At 40.4% G+C, this 25,719-nt stretch overlaps 1 protein-coding gene across 1 annotated transcript; it reads left to right on the top strand.

Moving 5' to 3' along the window:
- The first annotated feature begins 8 nt into the window (after positions 1-8).
- Positions 9-25,606, top strand: LOC139753887 (uncharacterized). Its single transcript, XM_071670844.1, has 6 exons — positions 9-148; positions 5,128-5,959; positions 8,159-8,614; positions 9,880-9,944; positions 21,577-22,396; positions 23,546-25,606. Coding segments are annotated over exons 1-6 (2,634 nt in total). The 5' UTR covers positions 9-147; the 3' UTR covers positions 24,006-25,606.
- The last annotated feature ends 113 nt before the right edge of the window (positions 25,607-25,719 follow it).

Below are 25,719 nucleotides of genomic sequence, written 5' to 3'. Positions count from 1 at the left end.
GTGAGAAGCATGGCTAAGCAGTGAAGTATAGGCTTACCTATCGCCAGCTTCACGTTACACGTAGCGTTAGTCTGCCAAGAACCTCCAGCCCCGCAACACGCAGTTTGTGATTCCCTGTACATCACCTCATTACCACCATTCACGAAGAGTGAGTTTTATGAAAATCTTTAGCTGTAGCTATAGACAACTGCACCGTGGGTGCCACAACTACATACTGTCGCTTACGAAACATGTATTCTATTAGTGATGTCTGTGTCACTTGCAGTGTTGCTTATTCAATAGTTCCTAATGGCTAAATCTTGCCTAACTTCGATCATACTGTTACCCAATAATTTTAACATTATTTTTCTTGACAGATAAATTTTTTTTTTTTTTTTTGACATTATTTGTTTCTGTAACCCTCAAAACAAGTTGATAATGAATAGAAGACTTGGAATATATGTGAGAAACTAAAATGTGGAACAATGCTAAAAGACTGGGAGACGGTACAGTGCTAAAAGACTGGTGAAGGTAAAGTACCAAAAGACTGGGTGAGGGTACAGTGCTGAAAGACCGGGTGAAGGTACAGTGCTGAAAGACTGGGTGAAGGTACGGTGCTAAAAGACCGGGTGACGGTACAATGCTAAAAGACCGGGTGACGGTACAGTGCTAAAAGACTGGGTGAAGGTACAGTACCAAAAGACTGGGTGAAGGTACAGTACCAAAAGACTGGGTGAAGGTACAGTGCTAAAAGACTGGGTGAAGGTACAGTACCAAAAGACTGGGTGACGGTACAGTGCTAAAAGACTGGGTGACGGTACAATGCTAAGAGACCGGGTGACGGTACAGTGCTAAAAGACTGGGTGAAGGTACAGTGCTAAAAGACTGGGTGAAGGTACAGTACCAAAAGACTGGGTGAAGGTAGTGCTGAAAGACTGGGTGAAGGTACAGTACCAAAAGACTGGGTGACGGTACAGTGCTAAAAGACTGGGTGAAGGTACAGTACCAAAAGACTGGGTGAAGGTACAGTGCTAAAGGATCAGGTAAGGGTCTAGCGCCAAAAGAGTGGGTGAAGTTACAGCGCTCAAAGATTGGCTGATGATACTATGCCAAGAGACTGGCTGAGGGTACAGTGCCAAGAGATTAGCTGGGGGTACAGTGTCAAAAGACTGGCTAGCGATACGATGCAAAAGGAGTCAGAGAGCAGTAACGAGAGAGGGGATAACAGGAGTACAAGATATATAAGAAAACCTTAGTGGTGTATGTATAACGAGATTATTTGCAGAAGGACTATAAAAATGATCTATATTTCCGCTGGATCTTGGTGGAGACAAGATAGAACAATCGGCTTCTCATCCCACTGACTTATCAGTTAGGAGTAAAACAGTTATGGGCACCATGAACTATACAGAAAGTATACTGACATGGACATTCTACGGGCAAAATATGATTGAAAAATATGTTCTGATCCATTTACAGCCGCCAGACACTAAATGGAGGAAATATATTAGCTTCTACTCTGCAAGGAAAAAAAGGAGTCGAAGTACGCGCATATCATACTGCCATTTTTGAACAGACAAATTTACAGACAATTAATGTCATTCAAATATTTCTCTAGAAGGCTAAATGTATTGTTAGGCTTCACGCTTCATATCTTGTGGAAGTATATTTCAATGTTCTGTAACCTTGAAGCTGAAAAACCTCTTGCTAGAGTCTATATTGCATTCTCCCTCCCTGTATCATTACACTGTTATTTCTGGTTACTGCGTCTCTACCCACCTTGAGGTAATAATCTAGAGATCATAGAAACTACTGGATACTTTGGAAACTTTCAACAGATCGGGAATCGTACGCCAGTCATGGCCAAGAGATAAGATATATATGCAGTCACTCTGACTGGCTCACACGCACACTATCAAGCACATATCTATACTCCTCTTCGAAACTATCACAAACTCAAATGAACAGATATCTATTTTCTTTTTTTTTTATGTTTAATGAGATGATACGGGCAACTGAATGCCCTAATCAAGGCAATCCCCTTTATATATATATTTTTTTTATCTTCATTTATTTTTGCTTTGTCGCTGTCTCCCGCGTTAGCGAGGTAGCGCAAGGAAACAGACGAAAGAATGGCCCAACCCACCCACATACACAGGTATATACATACACATCCACACACGCAAACATACATACCTATACATCTCAACGTATACACATACACACACACACAGACATATACATATATACACATGTACATAATTCATACTGTCTGCCTTTATTCCTTCCCATCGCTACCTCGCCACACATGAAATAACAACCCCCTCCCCCCTCATGTGTGCGAGGTAGCGCTAGGAAAAGACAACAAAGGCCACATTCGTTCACACTCAGTCTCTAGCTGTCATGTAATAATGCACCGAAACCACAGCTCCCTTTCCACATCCAGGCCTCACAGAACTTTCCATGGTTTACCCCAGACGCTTCACATGCCCTGGTTCAATCCATTGACAGCACGTCGACCCTGGTATAACACACCGTTCCAATTCACTTTATTTCTTGCACGCCTTTCACCCTCCTGCATGTTCAGGCCCCGATCACTCAAAATCTTCTTCACTCCATCTTTCCACCTCCAATTAGGTCTCCCACTTCTCCTCGTTCCCTCCAACTCCGACACATATATCCTCTTGGTCAATCTTTCCTCACTTATTCTCTCCATGTGACCAAACCATTTCAAAACACCCTTTTCTGCTCTCTCAACCACACTCTTTTTATTACCACACACCTCTCTTACCCTATTATTACTTACTCGATCAAACCACCTCACACCACATATTGTCCTCAAACATCTCATTTCCAGCAAATCCACCCCCCCCCCCCCCACAACTCTATCCATAGCCCACGCCTCGCAACCATATAACATTGTTGGAACCACTATTCCTTCAAACATACCCATTTTTGCTTTCCGAGAAAATGTTCTCGACTTCCACACATTCTTCAAGGCTCCCAGAATTTTCGCCCCCTCCCCCACCCTATGATTCACTTCCGCTTCCATGGTTCCATCCGCTGCCAGATCCACTCCCAGATATCTAAAACACTTTACTTCCTCCAGTTTTTCTCCATTCAAACTTACCTCCCAACTGACTTGACCCTCAACCCTACTGTACCTAATAACCTTGCTCTTATTCACATTTACTCTTAACTTTCTTCTTATATATATATATATATATATATATATATATATATATATATATATATATATATATATATATATATATATATATATATATATCATTTATTTATTGTACTTTGTCGCTGTCTCCCGCATTAGCGAGGGAGCGCAAGGAAACAGACGAAAGAATGGCCCCACCCACCCACATACACATGTATACACATAAACCAATATATGCAAGACTCGAGATGGTACTATTATATCTAATGACTAGGCTTGAGATTGTGTTGTATCAGCTTACACGGCTTCTAGGCTCGAGAAAGTGCCATGAGACTGTATGACTCACTAGGCCTGAGATTATGCTGTATCAATCAACCCAGTTCCTATGCTTGAGAGAGTAACAGGCTTGAGAAGGTAGTGTATGAATTTTCTTGGGTTCTAGGCTCAAGTGAATAATGGGCTACAGATGGTACTGTATCCATTCATCAAACTAAAGAGCAATGCAACTACCGACTATAGGTTTGAAACAATCATGCATGTATCCACTACCATACTGTGAATTTTGAGAGTCCTGTTAAAAAGAAAAAAAATCAGCATCGTTTTTATAAGCCACTAGATTGTATACAAGAATTTGTCTACTGTTAGATGAGGTTACAAACATGTACAGGAGGGTATCTTTTAGGTTAAGAGAGAGAGAGAAAGTGGGTGGCGATGACATTCTCATGTGTTATCAAAGTCCAAATGTAGTCTGATAACGTTACGACGCCATGTCTGCGCCGGAATTCTCCGGTTAAAGCAGAGCAGTGGTCAACGTCTCGTGTGTCATCATGATCTGTTGTGTGTCCTGAGTCTTCATACACATATCCGTCCCTATTCCTCTATGGTTACGTTTATTCTTAAGATTAATCAGAAGTTACGTAGTCTTACACTTCCTTTAAAACTCGCTCCTATACATCAGTGTTGACCAACCTCCATACATTTTGTGACTTCCCGTGCGATTATGACAGATGTCAGTGACGTAAACCACACGTAACCCAAAACTCAAAAAGATTCAAAGACCAAGGTCTATTATACCACAAGCGTGTACCCACACTGGTTGAGAGGTAAAATGTGTATGGGTTTCTATACTGTAACACAACCTGCTGTTGTTATACTTAAATCACGACAGTTTCAGAGTCTCTTATTTGAATCTAGACACCACTGTCGTATGTTCAGACCTGTAATTCTGTGTTGTGTTAAACGATGGTTATCGTTTACGTTTAGTTAGATACATGTTCAACGTGACCTGCGGCTATACGCTGATCGGCAACGAGACAGATAAGAAGTCCATAAGATAACGGTAATTACTGTGGCTATTGCCGTCTCTAATCAGTGAGATAACAGTTGGGGTTGTCAGTTACGTATGCTAGTATTTCAGTAAACAACAGACGCAATACTCTTACGATAGAAGCAGTCTGAAGTTACGACAATGATATACGAATGCGATACAGCCTCAGCAACATAACCTGAAGAAACAAACCAGTCCACAGTTTCTCCCACATCTGTCTGTAATAATTTCATAGCAAGAATTGTTCTAGACCTGTTCCCCCCTCCACTCATCTGTCACTACGATAACCTAGGTACACCTACCTCTCTAAAACCACGGCACAAACCCTTCAAAACAATGACTCCTACATAAACTATACCAGTACATGAATCACACCACCATTGCCCTCACACCTGCCTCACCTTTCTCACATTCCACTAACTCTCCCAGACATTAACACATCCAATGGAACACCTCCCCTTCTGACCAACCCCATTACATCCCTCGGACATATTGGTTAACCATCTTACATATGCCATCTGACGAGCACCAGATGGTATATGCTTTCATTCCTCTCCTAAAAGATTTCCTTAAATCAGTGCCAGTAGAATAGCATCGTGTTCGCCAGTGTCGTTTCAGCTAACATCACATAATATCTATTTGTTCATTGCAGTGGCAGAGCAGAAAGCAGGCGCCCCAGCCGCCAAGAAGGGCCAGAGAACGTCGCAGAGCCTCATCACAGAGGCCCACGTCAAAGCAACTCTGGCAGCTGACAGGGGCAGTGACGCGGATCTCATATCCTGGTCTGTTAAAGACTTCACCCAGAAAGGAGATAACTATGCCTGTATCGTGACGAGTGCGTACGTACGTTATCGTCAAGATGGAAATGAAAAGGAGGTCACATATGTGGCCAAGTGTAACCCATGTCGACCGAGCGCAGCGTTGGATATATTTACAGACATGATATTCGAAAAGGAGACTGGGTTTTATCAGGAGCTGGTGCCACAGTTGAACACGGAGTTGTCTCATGCCGGGCAGGGTAATCTGCGGTTAGCAACATTTTTCTTTGCACACACGGCTCATGATGAGCAAGTAATCTTCTTAAGGGACTTACGTGAAGATGGCTTCAAGATGTTTGACCGTACGAAGGGGATGGACAAGGCACATGCCATGCTGGTTCTGAAGGAGCTCGGCAGACTTCACGCCGCCTCCATCTTACTTCAGGCCAAAACCCCTGAGAATCTGAGTGACAAATACAAATTTCTTAATCTGGACTTTATTTCTATGTTAGAGCATGAAGAGATGGCGAATAACAACATGTTTGCTTCGTATTTTGATAACGCAGCAGCAATGGCGGAAAAAATTGGTGGCTACGAGTCAGTAGTAAAGTGGCTCAGAGACTTTGCACCTAAAGCAACTGATGTCTACGCTGAACAAGTGAAGCGGTCTCCCCCGTTCGATGCTATCTGCCACGGCGACTGCTGGAATAACAATGTTTTGTTCAGGTAAGAATGCGCTGCAATGAATAATCTTCTTGTAATTAACTGATTATATAATTCCAATGTTGAATATCAATAAACAATATTACCCTTTCCCTATCCCACTGTTTCATATATTAATCATACATACTGGATTAGGTTTTTTTTTCAGAAGGTATGACAATTTGACAATTTTTTTGCTATCACTTATTAATGGGATATATATATATATATATATATATATATATATATATATATATATATATATATATATATATATATATATATATAGCAAGATGTCACAGTAGTGCGCCTGATCTAGTATATGCATAAACCCACAGGAAAATGAAACACGGTAAGTTCCCAAGTGCACTTTCGTGTAATGATCACATCGTCAGGGGAGATAAAAGAATGCGACAGAAGACGCAGAACAGTCAGTTGATATAGAAGGAGGATACGTAGCTAAGACGCCATTGGAAAACAAGCGTTACCGGATGGCAGTGTTGTGGTTGGTGTTGTTCGGGTCTGGCATCATGCCTATCAAATTTTTATTATGTGGACAAGAAAGAGAACTGTTTACAAACTTTGCCGACAGCAAAACTATGCAGTTTGTACAGACCTTCACTAATATTAATGTTACAATTCTTTGTGTATCCAACAATACAAGATTCAATGGTATTTCTCGTGGTAAAAGAGTTACAGTTAATAATGAATTGACGTTACTGCAGTCTATACAATGGTCAAAATTCTTAACATTTACATTGAAAGATTTAAGTAACCCTGAAAGTAATATGAAATTATCACAAAAAGGGAGAACTATAAGATTCTTGATATTAAGGGGAGGTTTGGGTTTAACTCTATATAAAATTATTTCTTTGCCAACTTAAGGGACTTATCAAAGAAAGATCTAAGATACTTTAACTTGGATCCAACAGAATATATCTTCTCAAACTCATCATCAATAAATTCCGGACTGCATATACGTGATGCCCTAAGGAACATCGACTGGAATGATGATAATTCAAGTCTGTCATGTTGAGCTGAGTAATAATGAATATAAGAACAAACATTGGTGGGATTTCTGTATAAGCTAAACTTAAACGTGTTTCTATCCCTATGGATTATTAAATCTAAAAAAAAAAAAAGTAACAGTATAGTTAACACAAAGCACTAAATTGTTATGTACAGGGAGAAACGTTTCTAAATTTTCGTTTGTTGGCCAAACACAAAGAACATCTACATACCTGTGGTATGTTTGAAGGAATAGTAAGTAGTTCCAACAATGTTATACGGTTGCGAGGTATGGGCTATAGATAGGGTTGTGCGGAGGAGGGTGGATGTGTTGGAAATTAAATGTGAGGACAGTATATGGTGTGATAGCGTAGGTAATGAAAGGGTAAGAGAGATGTGTGGAAATAAAAAGAGTGTGGTAGAGAGAGCAGAAGAGTGTGTGTTGAAATGGCTTGAACATATGGAGAGAATGAGCGAGGAAAGATTGACAAAGAGGATATATGTGTCAGAGGTGGAGGGAACAAGGAGAAGCGGGAGACCAAATTGGAGGTGGAAGGATGGAGTGAAAAAGATTTTGAGCGATCAGAGCCTGAGCATACAGGAGGGTGAGAGGCGTGCAAGGAATAGAGTGAATTGGAACGATATGGTACACCGGGGTCGACGTGCTGTCAATGAACTGAACCGGGGCAATTGAAACGTCTGCGGTAAACCATGGGAAGGTCTGTGGGGCCTAGATGTGGATGGGAAGCTGTGGTTTCTGTGCATTACACATGACAGCTATATATATTTCTGTGAGTCCACGGGGAAAATGAAACACGATAAGTTCCCAAGTGCACTTTCGTGTAACAATCGCATGTTTACCACATGGCGTCCTAGCTTCGTCTCTTCGATGTATATCAACTGACTGTTATATTTGTCTCTTGTGTCTCCCCTGATGATATGATTATTACACGAAAGTGCACTTGGGAACTTATCGTGTTTCATTTTCCCCGTGGACTCACAGGAATATCTTGATCACGCGCAAAATTGGGATCCTTTCCAATATATATATATATATATATATATATATATATATATATATATATATATATATATATATATATATATATATATAATCACTGCACAAATGTCGAAATTCTTGTTACCTAACTAAAGGCTAACATGAATTTGCAGAGACAAGGACTCAAACTGACGATCTCTCTTTGTGTGTGGCAGGTACGACGAGGAAGGCTCACCCACAGACGTGCGACTCCTCGACCTCCAGATCAACCGTCAGGCGTCACTAGCCACCGACCTAAACTACCTCATGTACACCAGCTTGAACGGCCCAGAGAGGAAGGAAAACCTGCACACCTTCCTCATGACGTACTACAACAGCCTCATCAAGACGCTGGGGGATGGCGGACACGACGCCCCGTTCACCTTCGGTGAGCTTGTTCAGGAATACCACAGGAAAAACTTATTTGGATTCATCATGGCGATGATGGTCGTTCCCATTGTGGTAAGCGAGGCCGGGGAGGTCATGGACCTGGACAATCTGACAGGTGACGATATTGGGGAATTCATTAAAGATCAAAAGGAGAAGACACTGAGACAACTCGAGAACAACCCACTCCTCCGTCCTAGGATGCTCTCCATGTTCGATGAAATGATAGACTACGGTATCATCTCGTAGGCTTGTGAGGTCCCCAGTTCTACTTCAACTAAGGACTTACAGTCAAATGTTACGATAAAAGGCAGCAAGCAATACTAGCAGGGACCCCACTCCTTTTCAACTGAATATGTAAACAATGTAAAAGAAAAAGAAAAAAAACAGCAAATACAATTAATCATAATGTGAATGCATCTTTTATATCTTTAGCTACCTCCTTATCTAACTGCTCTTAAGAAAAGAATCATGATTTTGATTACCATTACTATAACTAATCATTTATATCGTAATCAGCATTACTAGTTCACACAACAATCCAAGTATGATTACTTGTTAATAAGGGAATATCAAGCCTCTTATTATAATCATGTTCATGATAATTACCAACATTATCATCAGGACTACCTTCTACGACCAGCCTTGAACCTGGCTCGAAACATTTGGGGAGTTGAGTCCAAATGGCCTCATCACTATACCCATACGAAGCACGTGAATCTTCAGTGTAGCCTCATCATTACAACACCCTTATGTTCAGCACACACTTACTTTCATTCCACTCTTATCTTTACCACATCACGTCACTATTCCACTCTTATCTTTACCACATCACGTCACTATTCCACTCTTATCTTTACCACATCACGTCACTATTCCACTCTTATCTTTACCACATCACGTCACTATTCCACTCTTATCTTTACCACATCACGTCACTACATCTTCACTGCCTCTTTAACTTTATTACATCTTTATCTTCATTACATCATCATTCTTCACCCCATCCAACCTTCACAATATCCTTAACTACATTAATTCAAGTCTGCTCAGTGCTCATGATACGCTTCTTCACTGCCCCTTAACTTTACTATATCCTTATTTTCACTACACCCTATCTTTATTAGTATGTGCTCACTATACTTGTCTTCACCACACCATCTTCGCAATACCCTTATCTTCACCACGTCGTCATTACAAAGGCCAACATCACTGTACACCAACCAGGTCCTCTTCCTTAACTCCTAGGGTCATCAATGCTACACCTTCGATTTCCCTGACCTCAGACATAGCCGAGTAAGGTCAAACTTTTTCCACGGACACAAAATCACCATCATTAATACACAGATTCCTAATATCAATAACACTGGGAGGGAGGGATCTGTCATTCCTACCATCAGTCTTACTCACCAATCATATTCACCAGTGTTCAGGTGGCGCCACCTATACACAGAACCCGACGATGTGCGAGTTTTGGAGCATGACGTTGTTTCATGTGGAACCTCTGAAGGTGCTGTGTCATGTTAAGGCGCGAGTGGGAAGCCGACCCATCAAGGCCAGCGTTAACATTCACCCGTGAGCGAACGCCTGGCAACGAACGAGTTGTTGCTGTTGCTGCATCACTTTACTCGGGAATCCTTACGCTCTCTCCTGAATTATAATAACACACACACACTCTAGATTTTGTTCAATGGTAACGGATGAGGAGGAGGAAAACTTTCTGCTGGGATTAAAGGTGTACAAAATGTCGAGATCGAGAGAATGCAGCTATCTAAACATTCCCAATCATGTGTCTTTTGTCGCCGAGACCCATCTTCATGGGCCACATACACAAACTATTTCTCCTTCCTAATAAACCCCTATTAATGAAAGCCAAACAGCACTCCTCCCTATGAAGGCAAGCAAAGCGAATATAAACCGGAAGAAACCTGAGCTTAGATAACCTGGCACACTATTCTTCGCCATACACAAAGCAACTGTCTTGTATTCGTTTTTCTGAGCAAGCATAAAACAGAAGGTAAGCGTTCAATTCATAGTCCTTACACTTCTCTACTTCATGCAATATTTCTGTTCAATCGCTTTCAACCTCGTAAAGGCCAAATGTCATCAACTGTTCAGATATAATAAGGTCCGTACAACTAAGTTATTTAATGTGCACACTCAAGATCAACCCGGTCTGTCGAACGTCATTCATCCTCCTACACTTGGCATCTATGTCAAAATATTCATATGTTCATCTTCATGAGTTTCATACAATTATGTTCTCAGATATGACGTCTTCGACAATGATAATGTTTTCCAAGGCAGGTCTGGGTGCGTTGCGAGTGACATAACCTGAAACTGTCACCTAAGATCTGGTCATGTCTCCTCATCTCATTATTAACTGGTCAAACTTCACACAATCACATCCAGTCTACCCCTACGTGTAACCCCCATTGGACCATGAAGGAACAATGCATACCTCTGCCAGGGACACAGATGAGTCTCATCACGGCAGAGAGAGAAAGGTTTCCCTTGGGCATGGAAAGATTACCTTGGCCTATGAGGGGAGAAAACATGTGTCCACATTTTGAGGACACCACTACTCACTCCAGGTTGATCTCACAGTCACTACACTTAGTTATCAGCATTTACTATGCTCAGCTGATTTCACTCAGAAATACAAAACACCTGTACAACCCTACAACGAAAAAAAGAAAAAAATGTTTCCCGTCTCACAACTGCTGGAAAAAATACTGATATTGTTCGATACACATTTACCCGAGACACGTCAGAAGACATATGAAGCTATACAAATTACGTAGCCTTGAAATAATAACATGGTATTTGGCACATAAAAGAAATATCTCAGACTAGGAGGGCAAGATGGCGTTGCTGGGGTCGAAGAATACAATGTATGCGTAAGGTAGAGTCAGGGTGAGATGTGGCTTAACTGATCGCTGCCTTAATCTGTTGTCACAGAGCGTAACGCGGCCAAGGGCAATATGTTCAAGTCATGGTGACGGTATCCTGTTGACGCAGACAGAAGCCGGGGGTTAAGACGGACTGCATGGGAGAGAGAGACGGGGTAGGGGAGGGTGTGACGGACACAACACAAAGAGCGGGAGGGACGAGGAGGTAGTGATAAAAGGGCTTCCATAACCACTGCACCGTCACAGTTTCCTGCATGGAGACGTGACCAGCTATTTCCACACTATCCTGCCCAACAGAATTTACTACACTAATAAATATTAATAGTAATATATCATAACAAACTGAGACAAATCACCAAAGTCCTGTAGACAGCGTCAGGTTTCTTACAGCGTTATAAACGCGTAACGTAAAATTATAAAATTTGAGCATGGTGTCTGTCAGCCCAGAAGTGGATGATGCGTTGCAAGGCAGGCAGCGTGACAGAGGAAAGCAACTGTATATCCGGACTGAAGAACGTGGCGAAACATCAAAGGATATCAAAGATAAGAAAGCCATTCACTTATCATCCATATTAGGTTAGGTTAGGTTACAGTGTATCGCAAAATGTCTACGATTGGTAGTGAAAAAAAAAAAAATATTCATAATAGCCCTGTTGAGCATTTCTTAATAATCACAAATTCCCTCTTGAAGCAACTTTAAGCGTCCTAACTATTTCTTTTAACCAATTTGACCAGTCTGTTAAAGGACATGATTAACTACATGGTCGTCACAGATCTCAAAGAACTGCACCGACAGTCAGTATGAGCTTTGCTTACGGACAGCTTCACTTCCGTTTATGGACAAATGGATCATCTCTTTCAACAGATACGAGCTTCAGCGTTACAGGCCCGCTATACTACGACTCCGAATTTCAACTCCACTGTTTACAGGTAGCTGTCATATCCACAAGTACCATACGATCGTATGAGGTTATCTGCATTACGAATGAATACCAGGGGCCAGCAACTTGATACCATCTCTATCTATAACCAGCGGCATCGACTGATACCATCACGTTCAGGGAAAATAACAACGGACAGAAGTACTCATACCCATCTCTCCCTGCTGGAGAGATCGGCCTTAAACATCCCTCTCATGCGTCTGGCATCGCTGTTATAATGAAGGTGAGCACTGTGATACACCACTGTAAGAGCTCACAACTTCAGTGCTAGACCCGCTCCCTTGCGTTAACATTGTGCTATAACTACTGATGTCACAAGTAAGTAACTGCAGAGTATCTTTTACTTAATTTCATAAACTATAAACAATCACGTGAAGGACGGTAAGCGAAGGATCGAAGCAAAGTGTATGATTTAGGAGTTAACATAAGCCGCGAGAACTGTATTTACGTTTGTACAGTGGGGGGAGTTTACTCTAAGGGCATCATTTGTTACAGATGGTTGGGTTCTCCAGCTTCCTACATTTATCAATGGAAATAACAAAAGTTATATTCTTTTTTTTTTCGAAATTATTTGCTTCAGACTGAAAAACTGTCGTAGAACTTAATCTGGTATTGTTAAAGTAACAAATACGCACGCACACACACTTATCTGCTGTTTCCTGTATTAGCGAGGTGGCGCCAGGAACGACGAAAGAAACGCTTCATTCGTTCCCTCAGATCTATTCTCTAGTTGTCATGTGTAATGCACTAAAACCACGGAAACTCTACCCAAAACCTTTTCATGGTTTCCCCCGGCTGCCATATACGCCTTTCAGACCATCAACAGCACGACGCCCCCCTGTATACTATTCACCAATCGGCAAAATAACTTAAAAGTATTTCATTACAGTATAATATGTGATAGATATGACTCAGTATTCAATATGCCGTTTCCCAAGGTCCCTGCACTGCTTCATACGCACTATCAACAAAAGGCCTTTCTCATGCACATACTCCCTCATCCAATCTCTTCCACCACTTCATTCCCTAATCAGAACCTTAAGGCATCTCAAATTCTAACCACGTCTACCAATTCTTACGAAAGAATCCCATCCTCACCGGTTGTATTGTCTGTAATCTGTCCACCCGAGTGTTGTACTCGTTGACACAAAAGGTCAGGTTCGTTAGACTATACAGTAAAGGCGAACTGGGTGGATAGCTGACCATTCGAGAGATCCTACTGCCCGTTAGATTCTTACGAAAAACGAACCGGAATCAGCAACTCAATAGTTTGTCAACGACGACCATGTCGTCATCAACCTAGTTTCTCATGACGTCATCAGAACAACACATAAAAAACTGATGAATTATGAAGAAGGCAGATCATCCCTCAGCAATCACATACGACCCCTGGACAGTGACAGCGTAAGCACTGCTTAGCCTCAATATGGTACAGGCATGGATCACGCCTTGTTCCATGGCTGCCTTGGGACCAGGAAGTCCTTCACTCAGCCTCCATTAATGACAGTCATCCTCTTGCTGCAATCTAGTTTTGGTTTTGTCTGTGATGTTTCACCGTGTGCCTTGTAGGTCTTCATTACCTTATACTAAGACGCACATGAACTATGAACTTGACATTCAGGAAAAAAGACCTTAACTTAGACAAGGAGTTATGAATAAAATTCACGTGATAATCAAATGAGACTCTCATGCATCTAGGTGAGGAATGTAAGAAATTTAAGATGATAACGGGTGACTCATATTCCCTACAATGAATCTTCGCATTACACAGTTTTATTACCGATGAACACATATAGTAAATAAACAAACTAGCACATGGATTATATCTACTGTTTTATAACAAATCATTAAATTTGAATGTGATAACAATTCAAACAATATGCTTTAATTCAACATTGACAGGTAGTTTTCTAAGCATATTTCAAACTTAGTTATGTAGAGATAGACGTGAGATTTAATAGAAAAACACACACACTTTGTGTAATCACACGCATTAGATACATGGGCCACATACGTATTGTGTCTATGGTCTTAAGAGTTATCTTAATCCGAAGGTGTTAAATATTTCACGGTTGGTGGATGTTGCTTACGTTGACGGCCTTCATGACCCTGGCAGCTGATGGGCCTCAAGCACCAAACAACAATATATTAGATTACCTACTTTTACTGTGAAGTGAGGGCGTTCGACACTCGTGGGACACCCTTTCTTGAAATTCATTTACTATTATACAACTTTTTCAACTTATATACGCTGTCCACGTTCAGTTTCATTATTCAGTGTGTGGATTATTCTCTCTTCATACAGAAATGGGGAGGAGTTCTACATTCATGTGGCACCCATTTCAAACTCCCTATCATACACTTTGTCCCATTCATCCACATCCCTGATGTTATGAGAGTAGTTCTTTACATCCTTTCTCGTAAGTGTTTTGCTTAGTTTCTTGTTATATGTTTGTTCTATCTTGGTTTTTCTCGAAAAAGGCTCGCTGTCAACATCATCAAACTGGTTTACGTCCCAAGCTCCGTCTGTTACCCAGGTCTCTTAATTCTGGAAGCATCTTTGCTGCCCTCCTATGTTAACTTTCCGTGCATCTTTAAGTATGGTACATTGCAGCCATGCACACTGATGCATTTGGCTTCTTCAGATTGAAGCGGGTAAGATAGCAGCATAGGACTTTCCTTTGACGTACTCGCACTGCGCATTTAAGGTCTGTGATTATGAGGTCAACTCACATCATCTAAACGTGTGGTGTGTGACCATAATACATCCCTGCACTGTTCTAGATAACTTACAAACAACTAAACTGTAGAAATGTAACTCCACGACATTGTTGTTGCTTATAAAACGGTCGCTTCTAATGTTACTCACACGCTATTATACCACTGGTACCCCATGACCCAGATACTCTCTCTTGTGAGCATCTTACCAACTAGTTGGTCTCTCTCTCTCTCTCTCTCTCTCTCTCTCTCTCTCTCTCTCTCTCTCTCTCTCTCTCTCTCTCTATATATATATATATATATATATATATATATATATATATATATATATGTATATATATATATATATATATGTATATATATATATATATATATATGCTTTGAAGAATGTATGTGAGAAATACTTAGAAAAGCAAATGGATTTGTATGTAGCATTTATGGATCTGGAGAAGGCATATGATAGAGTTGATAGAGATGCTCTGTGGAAGGTATTAAGAATATATGGTGTGGGAGGCAAGTTGTTAGAAGCAGTGAAAAGTTTTTATCGAGGATGTAAGGCATGTGTACGTGTAGGAAGAGAGGAAAGTGATTGGTTCTCAGTGAATGTAGGTTTGCGGCAGGGGTGTGTGATGTCTCCATGGTTGTTTAATTTGTTTATGGATGGGGTTGTAAAGGAGGTAAATGCAAGAGTCCTGGAAAGAGGGGCAAGTATGAAGTCTGTTGGGGATGAGAGAGCTTGGGAAGTGAGTCAATTGTTGTTCGCTGATGATACAGCGCTGGTGGCTGATTCATGTGAGAAACTGCAGAAGCTGGTGACTGAGTTTGGTAAAGTGTGTGGAAGAAGAAAGTTGAGAGTAAATGTGAATAAGAGCAAGGTTATTAGGTACAGTAGGGGTGAGGGTCAAGTCAATTGGGAGGTGAGTTTGAATGGAGAAAAACTGGAGGAAGTGAAGTGTTTTAGATATCTGGGAGTGGATCTGTCAGCGGATGGAACCATGGAAGCGGAAGTGGATCATAGGGTGGGGGAGGGGGCGAAAATTTTGGGAGCCTTGAAAAATGTGTGGAAGTCGAGAACATTATCTCGGAAAGCAAAAATGGGTATGTTTGAGGGAATAGTGGTTCCAACAATGCTGTATGGTTGCGAGGCGTGGGCTATGGATAGAGATGTGCGCAGGAGGATGGATGTGCTGGAAATGAGATGTTTGAGGACAATGTGTGGTGTGAGGTGGTTTGATCGAGTAAGTAACGTAAGGGTAAGAGAGATGTGTGGAAATAAAAAGAGCGTGGTCGAGAGAGCAGAAGAGGGTGTTTTGAAATGGTTTGGGCACATGGAGAGAATGAGTGAGGAGAGATTGACCAAGAGGATATATGTGTCGGAGGTGGAGGGAACGAGGAGAAGAGGGAGACCAAATTGGAGGTGGAAAGATGGAGTGAAAAAGATTTTGTGTGATCGGGGCCTGAACATGCAGGAGGGTGAAAGGAGGGCAAGAAATAGAGTGAATTGGAGTCATGTGGTATACAGGGGTTGACGTGCTGTCAGTGGATTGAAGCAAGGCATGTGAAGCGTCTGGGGTAAACCATGGAAAGCTGTGTAGGTATGTATATTTGCGTGTCTGGACGTGTGTATGTACATGTGTATGGGGGGGGGGGGTTGGGCCATTTCTTTCGTCTGTTTCCTTGCGCTACCTCGCAAACGCGGGAGACAGCGACAAAGTATAAAAAAAAAAAAAAAAAAAAAAAAAAAAAAAATATATATATATATATATATATATATATACATATGTGTGTGTGTGTGTGTGTGTGTGTGTGTGTGTGTGTGATTTTATTTTATTTACTATACTTGTTCGGTTTCTCGCGTTAGCAAGGTAACATCAGGAACAGAACAGCCTTATTTGCTCACAACCGCTCGCCAGCTGCCATGTGCGCTGCATCGAAGGCAGAGCCTTACCCACAGACCTTTCTGTGGCTTCCCATAACCACTTCATGTGCTCTGGTTATCCCCGCTGACAGCTCGTCGCTCCCTCTATGCCCCATCGCTTTAATTCCATTTATCCCATGCACGCCTCTCCCCCTCCTCTATGTTCAAGCCCTGACAAACATAAAAGCTTCTTTCATTCCATCTTTTAACTTACTTATCGGTCTCCCCTCCCCCTTGCTCCCTTCATTTCCGACACGTTCATCCTTTTAGCCTCTTCGCTCATCCTCTCCAAAATGTCAAAACCATCTCAGCAAACCCTGTTCAGTTGCCTCAATCAAATTCTGCTTAGTAGTGCCACGTCTCTCTCTTACATACTGTCCTCCCTGACACGTTCAACAATCCTCACACGACATATTACCACCCGTTATTCCATATCCAACACATAAACATTGTTCCTTTCTACTGCGTGTATGGGTCCAAGACTACCATACCATCAAACCGAAGTGTATTTGCCCTTGGAGATAGTAATATCTCCGCTCACACTACTCACCCCTCCATTTTATCTAGTCTATGGTTCACTTCAACTTCTGTAGTTCAATCTGCTGCCATGTCAACTCTCATCTAAAACACTTAATATCCTCCACGATCCCTGTTCTAACTCCCACTCGAACCAACCTGGCTCACGCCTTGCTACGCCTCACCTTTCTCTTATTCACATCAACTCTCAACTTCCTCCTTCGGCACACTCTTCAAACTTGGACTCTAGCTTCTGCAGTTTCTCACTTGTATCCACCACCTTTAGTCACTGAGTAAGGCTAAAGTCACAGTTAGAAGTCCCTTAAAATGCTAGGTCTTCTATGAAACAAAGAGAAAGAGGAAATTTAGAAGAAAAGAAGTTTGAGGTTTTGATGGAGTTGTATACCTCTGCCTTTTATTAAATGCGGGTGCAGGTCTTAGCTGTTACAAAGACTACGGCAAGGTAAAGAGTTCCAAATCTCTGCCGTGCAGGAAGACAGGCATTTGAGCAACTCATCCATGCGTGACCTCTACGCCCAACAATCATGTGACGCAGTGACTTGCAGATTTAATGTCTATCCATTGCTATATATATTTACGCCATAATCCATACTCTACGCTATACAGATATACAATAACTATTATATTCATTCTACAACTAGAGAGAATTTCAATCAAAAACACAAAAGAATTGGGCCTCTGTTTGTTGCGCGTATTAAATTCGTGTTACACACATAATAGACGCGTAGTTATCATTTTTCAAGGTCCTGCTTCTCATTTTCATTTCTTTTTTTTTTTTTTGTATCTGATAACAGTTGTTATGTACCATGCGTGGTGAGCGAGAACCTCCTAATGGTACGCGTACCGTATGTGGTCGCCAGTACCGTCTTGATGGTATGTGAGGTTAGAACTAGGATTTTCGTTTACTGATAAAACGGGATGTCGGACAACACGCTTTACAACTATTCTCTGTTACAATACTGCTATACAGTTAAGATTTATCAAGATTAAAGTTGGCGTGTGTTGTATTGAGATTTTTTTTAATGTAAGACGGTACAAACAGCCCAGGGAACAGTGGTAACTGGTGCCCTACCCCAAACAAAAAGTTGAGGACGACTGAAAACGATTTTGAGTGATCCGGGGCCGAACATGCAGGAGGTCGAAAGGCGTTGCGCCAGGAAGAGTGAAGTGGAACGATTTGTTGTGTAGAGGTCGACATGTTGTCAAGGGACTGAACCAAAGTGCGTGAAGCGCCGGGGTAAACCATGGAAAGGTCTGTGGGACCTGGATGTGGATAGGGGGCTGTGGTTTCGGGAATTAACAAGTATATAATGAACGTAAAACGATGTGGCGTTTCCTCGTCTTTTCCCGGTGTTATCTCACTAATAAGGGATACGGCTATTAAGTGTATATGTATTTGTGTGTGTGTGTGTGTGTGTGTGTGTGTGTGTGTGTGTAATGGTTAAAGGCTAGGGTCAACGTCAGGTGGTGTCACTGTAGAGGAAAAAAATAGCATGAAACACTAGAACCTCCTATTGGAAACAAGGATAGAAGGAGAGTGATGATGGAAACTTTTTTTCTTTACTCTGTATGATAAAAGTGAGAGCTGCGGACGTCACACATGTTCAGTACGACAGAAATGTGAGATAAGGGTTCTTCAGTGGAGGTCATGACGCGAAGGTTTAACAAGTACAGAGGAAAGGTGAGCCTGGTGGTAAATCGGATGCAACCATGAGTAAAACACACTTTTGAAGGACCGAACCGAGAAAGAAATTGAAAAAGTACCAATAAAGCTTCATATCCCTGTGGTTGATCGTGCCAAGAATTCTTTTTTAATTCACTGATGAAAAAAGAGATGCAGAAACATGAGTAACACCTGCTTCACACTTACCTCTAACGCACCTTAATTTTGGCTCAAAGTTTGCCTGTACCATTTTTCATGCACAGTCGGAAGACGCGACGCTATGGTACTTGATTGGTTGGTTGGCCCATAATGTTTTTGGCAACAGCTACTTTTAAATCTCTAAGCGTCAGTTTTTTGCTAAACAAGTTGTCTCTGTTTTAATATTAAGAAACCTTTTCATTGTTTCGTACTGTTATTAACCGAACATACAAATGAACTGTTTTGCACTTTTCTCACCGAACACCACTTTTCTAACACATCGCAAGTCTGAGCTGAAAGTACGTTTCCTCTTGGGCATTTTTCAGATCAGATTAGAAAAGCCAAGAATCTGAGAGAGATTATTTTCAATACAATCACAGTTACTTCCAATAATGCTCGCGGTCACTGTCACACAATACCTAGTCAAATGCTCAAGCCAAACTGGCTGACAACTACTGTCAACAAAGTGGATATGGTAAGCAAGAGTTGTCAGCTGTGCACTGAAAAATTATCATATTTTCTTTTGTCTTTAATTAACCTTATTGTAAAAACACTTTTAACCAAATTGTTTGAAAAAAATACTAAATTGTGTACTATCAAAATGTACTAAAAAAGAATGCCCAAATGCCTTTAATAGAGTAATAACTGAATCGACCGACATGAACTACATTAAAAACAAGACATTATAAAGTTAATAACTGCCAAAACACTTGAAACCTTCAGAGAATCTCCCAGAATACAGCAAATTACTTTAATATTTTCATGTCAGTGGAACCGAACATCACATTATTACTCTAACAACGTTATGTATGAACGCTAATATATAACGTTTCCTAATAAAATCGTCAGTGGATAACAGTTTTGGAAGTCGGTAAACATACTAGTTTCATATTATAACATCGTTATTAAGGACTACTACCTGTCAATTTGAACGATGACATATGATAATGTAAGATATTTTATGAGAGTAAGTTGGCATATTTGTATATAACTTTAACGTAATATATAGCGACAGAACTAGTCCAAACGAAAAAAATCTTCACTTTCTTTACGTAACATTTGCATCACAGCGGCTACAGTTCTGTACAGTAATATTGATAATGAGGAACATATTTGCCACAAAGGAATACCATAGCGTCTACCAGTGAGTGTTCCGCCGAAAATGTGATATTTGGTCACATTATGTATAAAGTTCCCAATTTGTCATTGCTTATTGTGTGTCCTCCTTTAATCAACGTTAAATTTGTTGTTATCTGCGATGAAAGTGTGCAGCATACACTTGTGCTTGAAATCAATATTTAAGAAAAATAAAAAAAGAAATCGTAGGTTCCTGTTCGATATAGGTTTCAATATCGCGTTAGGAAAATAACGTGACAACATTTCAAAGTGAAACCATAGAATAACCGCAGACGTGTTAAGTTACGAAGGGACACGTACATAATGAAAATGAGGTCTAATAATTAACTTTAACACCTACAGAAAATAGATGTCTTGAAGTTGACGACCTTGACCTTGATAGTCGATAGGCCCAACCAACCAACCCCGGTAATCCACATACACCACTTAATAGCACCCATACACGCACACACACACACAAACAGTCCTGACCTTTACCAGTAATGACACAAAAAAAAACATATACCCGACTTGTGCTAGTAATGGTGCTCTCAGAATTGGGCTGTCATTGACAAAATCCCAAACCAGGTTTGCTTTTGGCGGATCTTTGCACACGCACACAACACACACACATACGCCTGTCTTGCAACTCGTCCGGCAGACAGCCATAGGCTTATTCGAAACCTTGTGTTTTTTTTGTTTTTTTTCATCGGAGAAACCAGTCGCGGACTAAAGTCCATATGATGCCTGGCCTTAATTGCCACTAAAGTCCTTTATACAAAAATACATAAATAATGTAGATGAGATTGCTGCTAGGGTTTTTATTACTGTTTACCCTCCAAGACTGTTTATTCATTATATGTTGTATCTTGATATTTCCTCATGTACTTAACGTCATCATTACGAGGCAGCATCACAGGGTCTCGCCATGTTCGCAAAGAACTTCAGAAATTTGTTATTCCCATGTAGCATTGCTGATGATTTTCAGATAAAACGGTACTGATCTATTGTTAGCACAACTTCGTATAACTAAAAAAGTGTCATACAATCATCATAAGAGCTTTTACCATATTCTTGATGCTTTCGCTTGATTGCTAAGATCCGTAAGGTACCAGTGTGTTCTTCCCAAATTCCAAAGTAATTATATTTTACTCATCCATTCTCGTAATGATCAATATAATACAGTCTTGCTATCTTATTCTAGTGGCCAGTAAGGATGGCGAGACACCAATGGCTTGTACGCACGAACTTATCAAGGATGAGCACGTGAAGGAGGCGCTGAAGGCTGACAAGGGGAAAGATGCTGTTCTGGTATCCTGGACAGTCAAAGACTTTACTCAGAAGGGAGACAACTACGCTACCGTTGTAACCAGCGTCAGTGTGGTATTCACTCTAAATGGACGCGATGAGAGTGTTTCCTACATAGTCAAACTCCACCGCCAGATTCTCCAAAACATTTTTGCTGACTTCGGTCACGTTATCTTCATAAAAGAAGCCGGATTTTACAGCGAACTCGCACCTCTACTGACAACTGAATTGAAAGACATAGGGTTAACTGGATTAAGGGTGCCCAAATACCTTTGTAGTTTTCTGGAGAAGGAGTCAGAGATGATTTTCTTAGAGGACCTCCGGCCCAGAGGGTTCAAGATGTATGATCGCAGGAAGGGCATGGATGTGGCACATGCTAGGCTCGTTCTGCAAGAACTGGCCAAACTCCACGCTGCTTCAGTCCTACTACAGGCTAGGTTACCAGACCAAGACCTATCTGAAAAGTATGAATTCTTGAAACTGGACTGGACCAACTATTCGGAACATGCAGAGAAAGAAATTAATTTCCTGTTTTCACACACGATGACTAATGCTAAAGATATTTTGCAAAAAATTGGCGGCAATGAAACGGCCGAAGAATGGCTGGAGAAGTGCAAGACGGCCAGCTTCCAAGTCATGGAACGTCATCTGGGAAGAAGTCCACCATTTGATGTCATCTGCCATGGTGACTGCTGGAACAACAATATTCTCTTCAGGTTAGTAGTCTCAGTGAAGTTAATGGATCATTTTTCATGATACAGCTCTCAAATGAAACTAATGTACCCTTGGTAAAATTATACACAGTGAATTCATCGCGTTATAAAGAGGCAGAGGTCTTAAATTGTAAAGGTACCATAAAATTTAGTATCGTCTCATAGCAAGGGAATTGATTAATAGCCACATGTGCTAGAATGGTCCTCAAAACTTGCTGTGCTTTTTGTTGATGGTTTCGGTTGGAACAGTGGTACCAGTACAAATACTTTCAGCTTAATTCCTCCTCCTTTCTTTTTATCTTTTAATCCTGCATGTTTAATAATTTCATATATGTTTTTTAATCACCTCCATATTTAACATTCCATGCATTTTTGGTTAGTACTTTCAATCAGTCACATTCAATATGAGGCCCACAGAGCTTCATATGGCTTGAATACAAGAATGTACATAATCAATGTGTAACAATAATCATACTGCTAAGGTATATTTATTTATCAACCGAGGTTAGTCATATAGCTTAAGATCACCCATGTACGTGAGAGGTAGTGGTTATGCCTGCTCTCGTTCTGCTGGAAGTAGTGTCCCTGACGTACCTAATACTGTCTTGTTATGTCATCCACTGATAAGAAATGCAAATATGATTCTGTGCACAAGACGGGGGTTGAAATATAATTCTGGAGTGGGCTAAAGTGTTATTTGATATTGCAATGTCTTTCTATAATATATGAATTTAATTTCTGATTATGATGTTGAACTCTCACAAGAAATACGATGATAGTTTAATAAACTTAGTTTATAGTGCTTCTTTGCCTGGTTCAACAATACAATATCATGGTATTATCATCTAGTACTGGGAGGAATTATCATTCGTTATATATATATATATATATATATATATATATATATATATATATATATATATATATATATATTCGCAATTTCACGCGTTAGCGAGGTAGCGTTCCAGGGAGGATTTACAACGCCTCGCTCCTGCTCCTTTTAGTTGCCTTTTACCACACACAAGGAATACGTGGGAAGTACTCTGTCTTTCCTATCCCTAGGGATATATATATATATATATATATATATATATATATATATGTAATTCACATCAACGATGGGACGAGAGTCTAAATGTTGATCTCTTTTAGGTACAACGAAGAAGGCGTCCCTGTGGACATCATGTTGGTAGATCTTCAGTTAAGCCGCCATGCATCTGCTGCAACCGACCTGAACTACTTTATGTTCACCAGCTTCAACGGGGACGTAAGGCAAGCCAACGAGCAACACTTCCTGACCACGTACTACGACACCTTCAGAAGCGTAATCGAGGCAGGCCACGCACCTGTTCCGTTCACTCACGAGGAACTGTTGAGGGAACACAGGAATAAATACGAGTTTGGCCTCCTTTTCGCTACAATGGCAATCACCGCAGTCATAAGCGAGGCCAAAGACATCCCTGACATGGAGAACATTAAGGAAGAGGACATTCCAGCTTTCATGGAAGAATGGAAGCAGTTGACCGTAAATACGATGGAAAAGAACTCACGCATGCGAACAAGATTCCTTTCGATTTTTGATAAAATTGATGAAAAGTTACCTTGTACATAAATACAACAAGCATTCATGTTGTCAGGAGCAACGTTATAGTCTCGTGGTATATATATATATATATATATATATATATATATATATATATATATATATATATATATATATATATATATTGGAAAGGATCACAATTTTGCGCGTGATCAAGATATTTGCCTCTTCGATATGTATCAATTTATATTTCCCTCGTGTGTCTCCCCTGATGATGTGATTATTTCACGAAAGTGCACTTGGGAACTTATAGTGTTTCATTTTTCCCGTGGACTCATAGGAATATTATATCTATATCTATATCTATCTATCTATCTATCTATATATATATATATATATATATATATATATATATATATATATATATATATGCCTCCATATATCTTTGTCAACCAATCAGAACTGACCCAGTATAATCAGTTATCTATAAATACCCCAAGGTGCTGTGTTGTTGACTCCTTCAGACGACAGCACCCATATAAGCAGTGTAATTTCCTCTTGCCCATAATCTATAGCCACTGTAATGCATTGCAGTTACTGTTAACCTAGGTGGTCCATATTCGCCCATGTGTAAAGTATACTGGTATTAATAATCTTAAAATTGTGTAGAGGAAGAGACTTTTCGGTTTGAAAACCTACTTGGATTATGTTTAAGCTTTATGTGATCTGAAAATAATATTCCCTTTTGTATTGTTCCTTTAATGTATTGATTTGTGCCGGTACCCCGGCAAGTTTACTGTGCACCCCAAGCTCATATTGTGAGCGGTAAGCGCAAAAGGATTACAGGGGTCACAAAGGTTCTTAGACCCCAGGAGGTTGATATTACATTAGATGTTACAATCCGTATTTCAGTACATACATTACAGAGTTTCATATGGTAAGTTTTAGACTAGATGCAAAAAATGGATACAAACTTCAAATTTCAGGTATCTTGTTATTAATAATGAGGTGTTGCGAGATTTCTTGCAGGGTGTTTAGATCTGTTCCTAAAAGGCTCTATTTTTTAACATTCTAAGACACAGTGTTTAGTTTGTGTCCAAATCTTTGACCACAAACTTTACAATGCATACGGTTAACATCTCCAGACAGGCCTAGCTTTTGTCCGCCAGTTACATCCTGCAATCTGCTAATCTTAATATTTTCTCCATATACATGTTAAACTTTACACATCTCACTGATATATATATATATATTGGAAGCGATCACAATTTTGCGCGTGATCAAGTATATTCTCGAGTCCAAGGGGAAAATAAAACAGGATAAGTTCCCAAGTCCACTTCCACTTTCGTGTAATAATTACATCATTAAGGGTGACACATGAGAGAAATATAACAGTCAGTTGATATATAACGAAGAGACGTAGCTAGGACGCCATTTGGTAAATCACATTTGGTAAACATGTGATTGTCCAAAACATACAACGAGCGTTCATAAACTTATTTTATAAATTTAATCAACAATAAAGTTATCTAATTTGTATAGACCATCACTAATATTTTGTGTATTTAATAATAGAAGATTCAATGATATTTCTCTTAGTAATAGAGTTAATAACTGATGGCATTACTCCAGTCAATACAATGATCATAGTTTTTAACGTGATTAAACAAGGCATTTGATTTTTGTCCCGTTCTTATACTATATTTATGTTGCTTATGTCTAACAGAAAGATCCTTACCAGTCTGACCAACATAAAATTTATCACGAATGAATGGGTTGGGCC

Source organism: Panulirus ornatus, chromosome 15 (assembly GCF_036320965.1).
Source record: "Panulirus ornatus isolate Po-2019 chromosome 15, ASM3632096v1, whole genome shotgun sequence".
Taxonomy (NCBI): Eukaryota; Metazoa; Arthropoda; class Malacostraca; order Decapoda; family Palinuridae; genus Panulirus; species Panulirus ornatus.
This window is presented reverse-complemented; position numbering and strand designations above follow the sequence as displayed.

Bases quoted from the DNA above. Each gene is read 5' to 3' on its own strand.
- LOC139753887 (XM_071670844.1), top strand. The intron at 5,960-8,158 runs GTAAGAATGCGC...TGTGTGTGGCAG, and splicing joins AATAACAATGTTTTGTTCAG to GTACGACGAGGAAGGCTCAC. The intron at 9,945-21,576 runs GTGAGCGAACGC...ATCTTATTCTAG, and splicing joins GCCAGCGTTAACATTCACCC to TGGCCAGTAAGGATGGCGAG.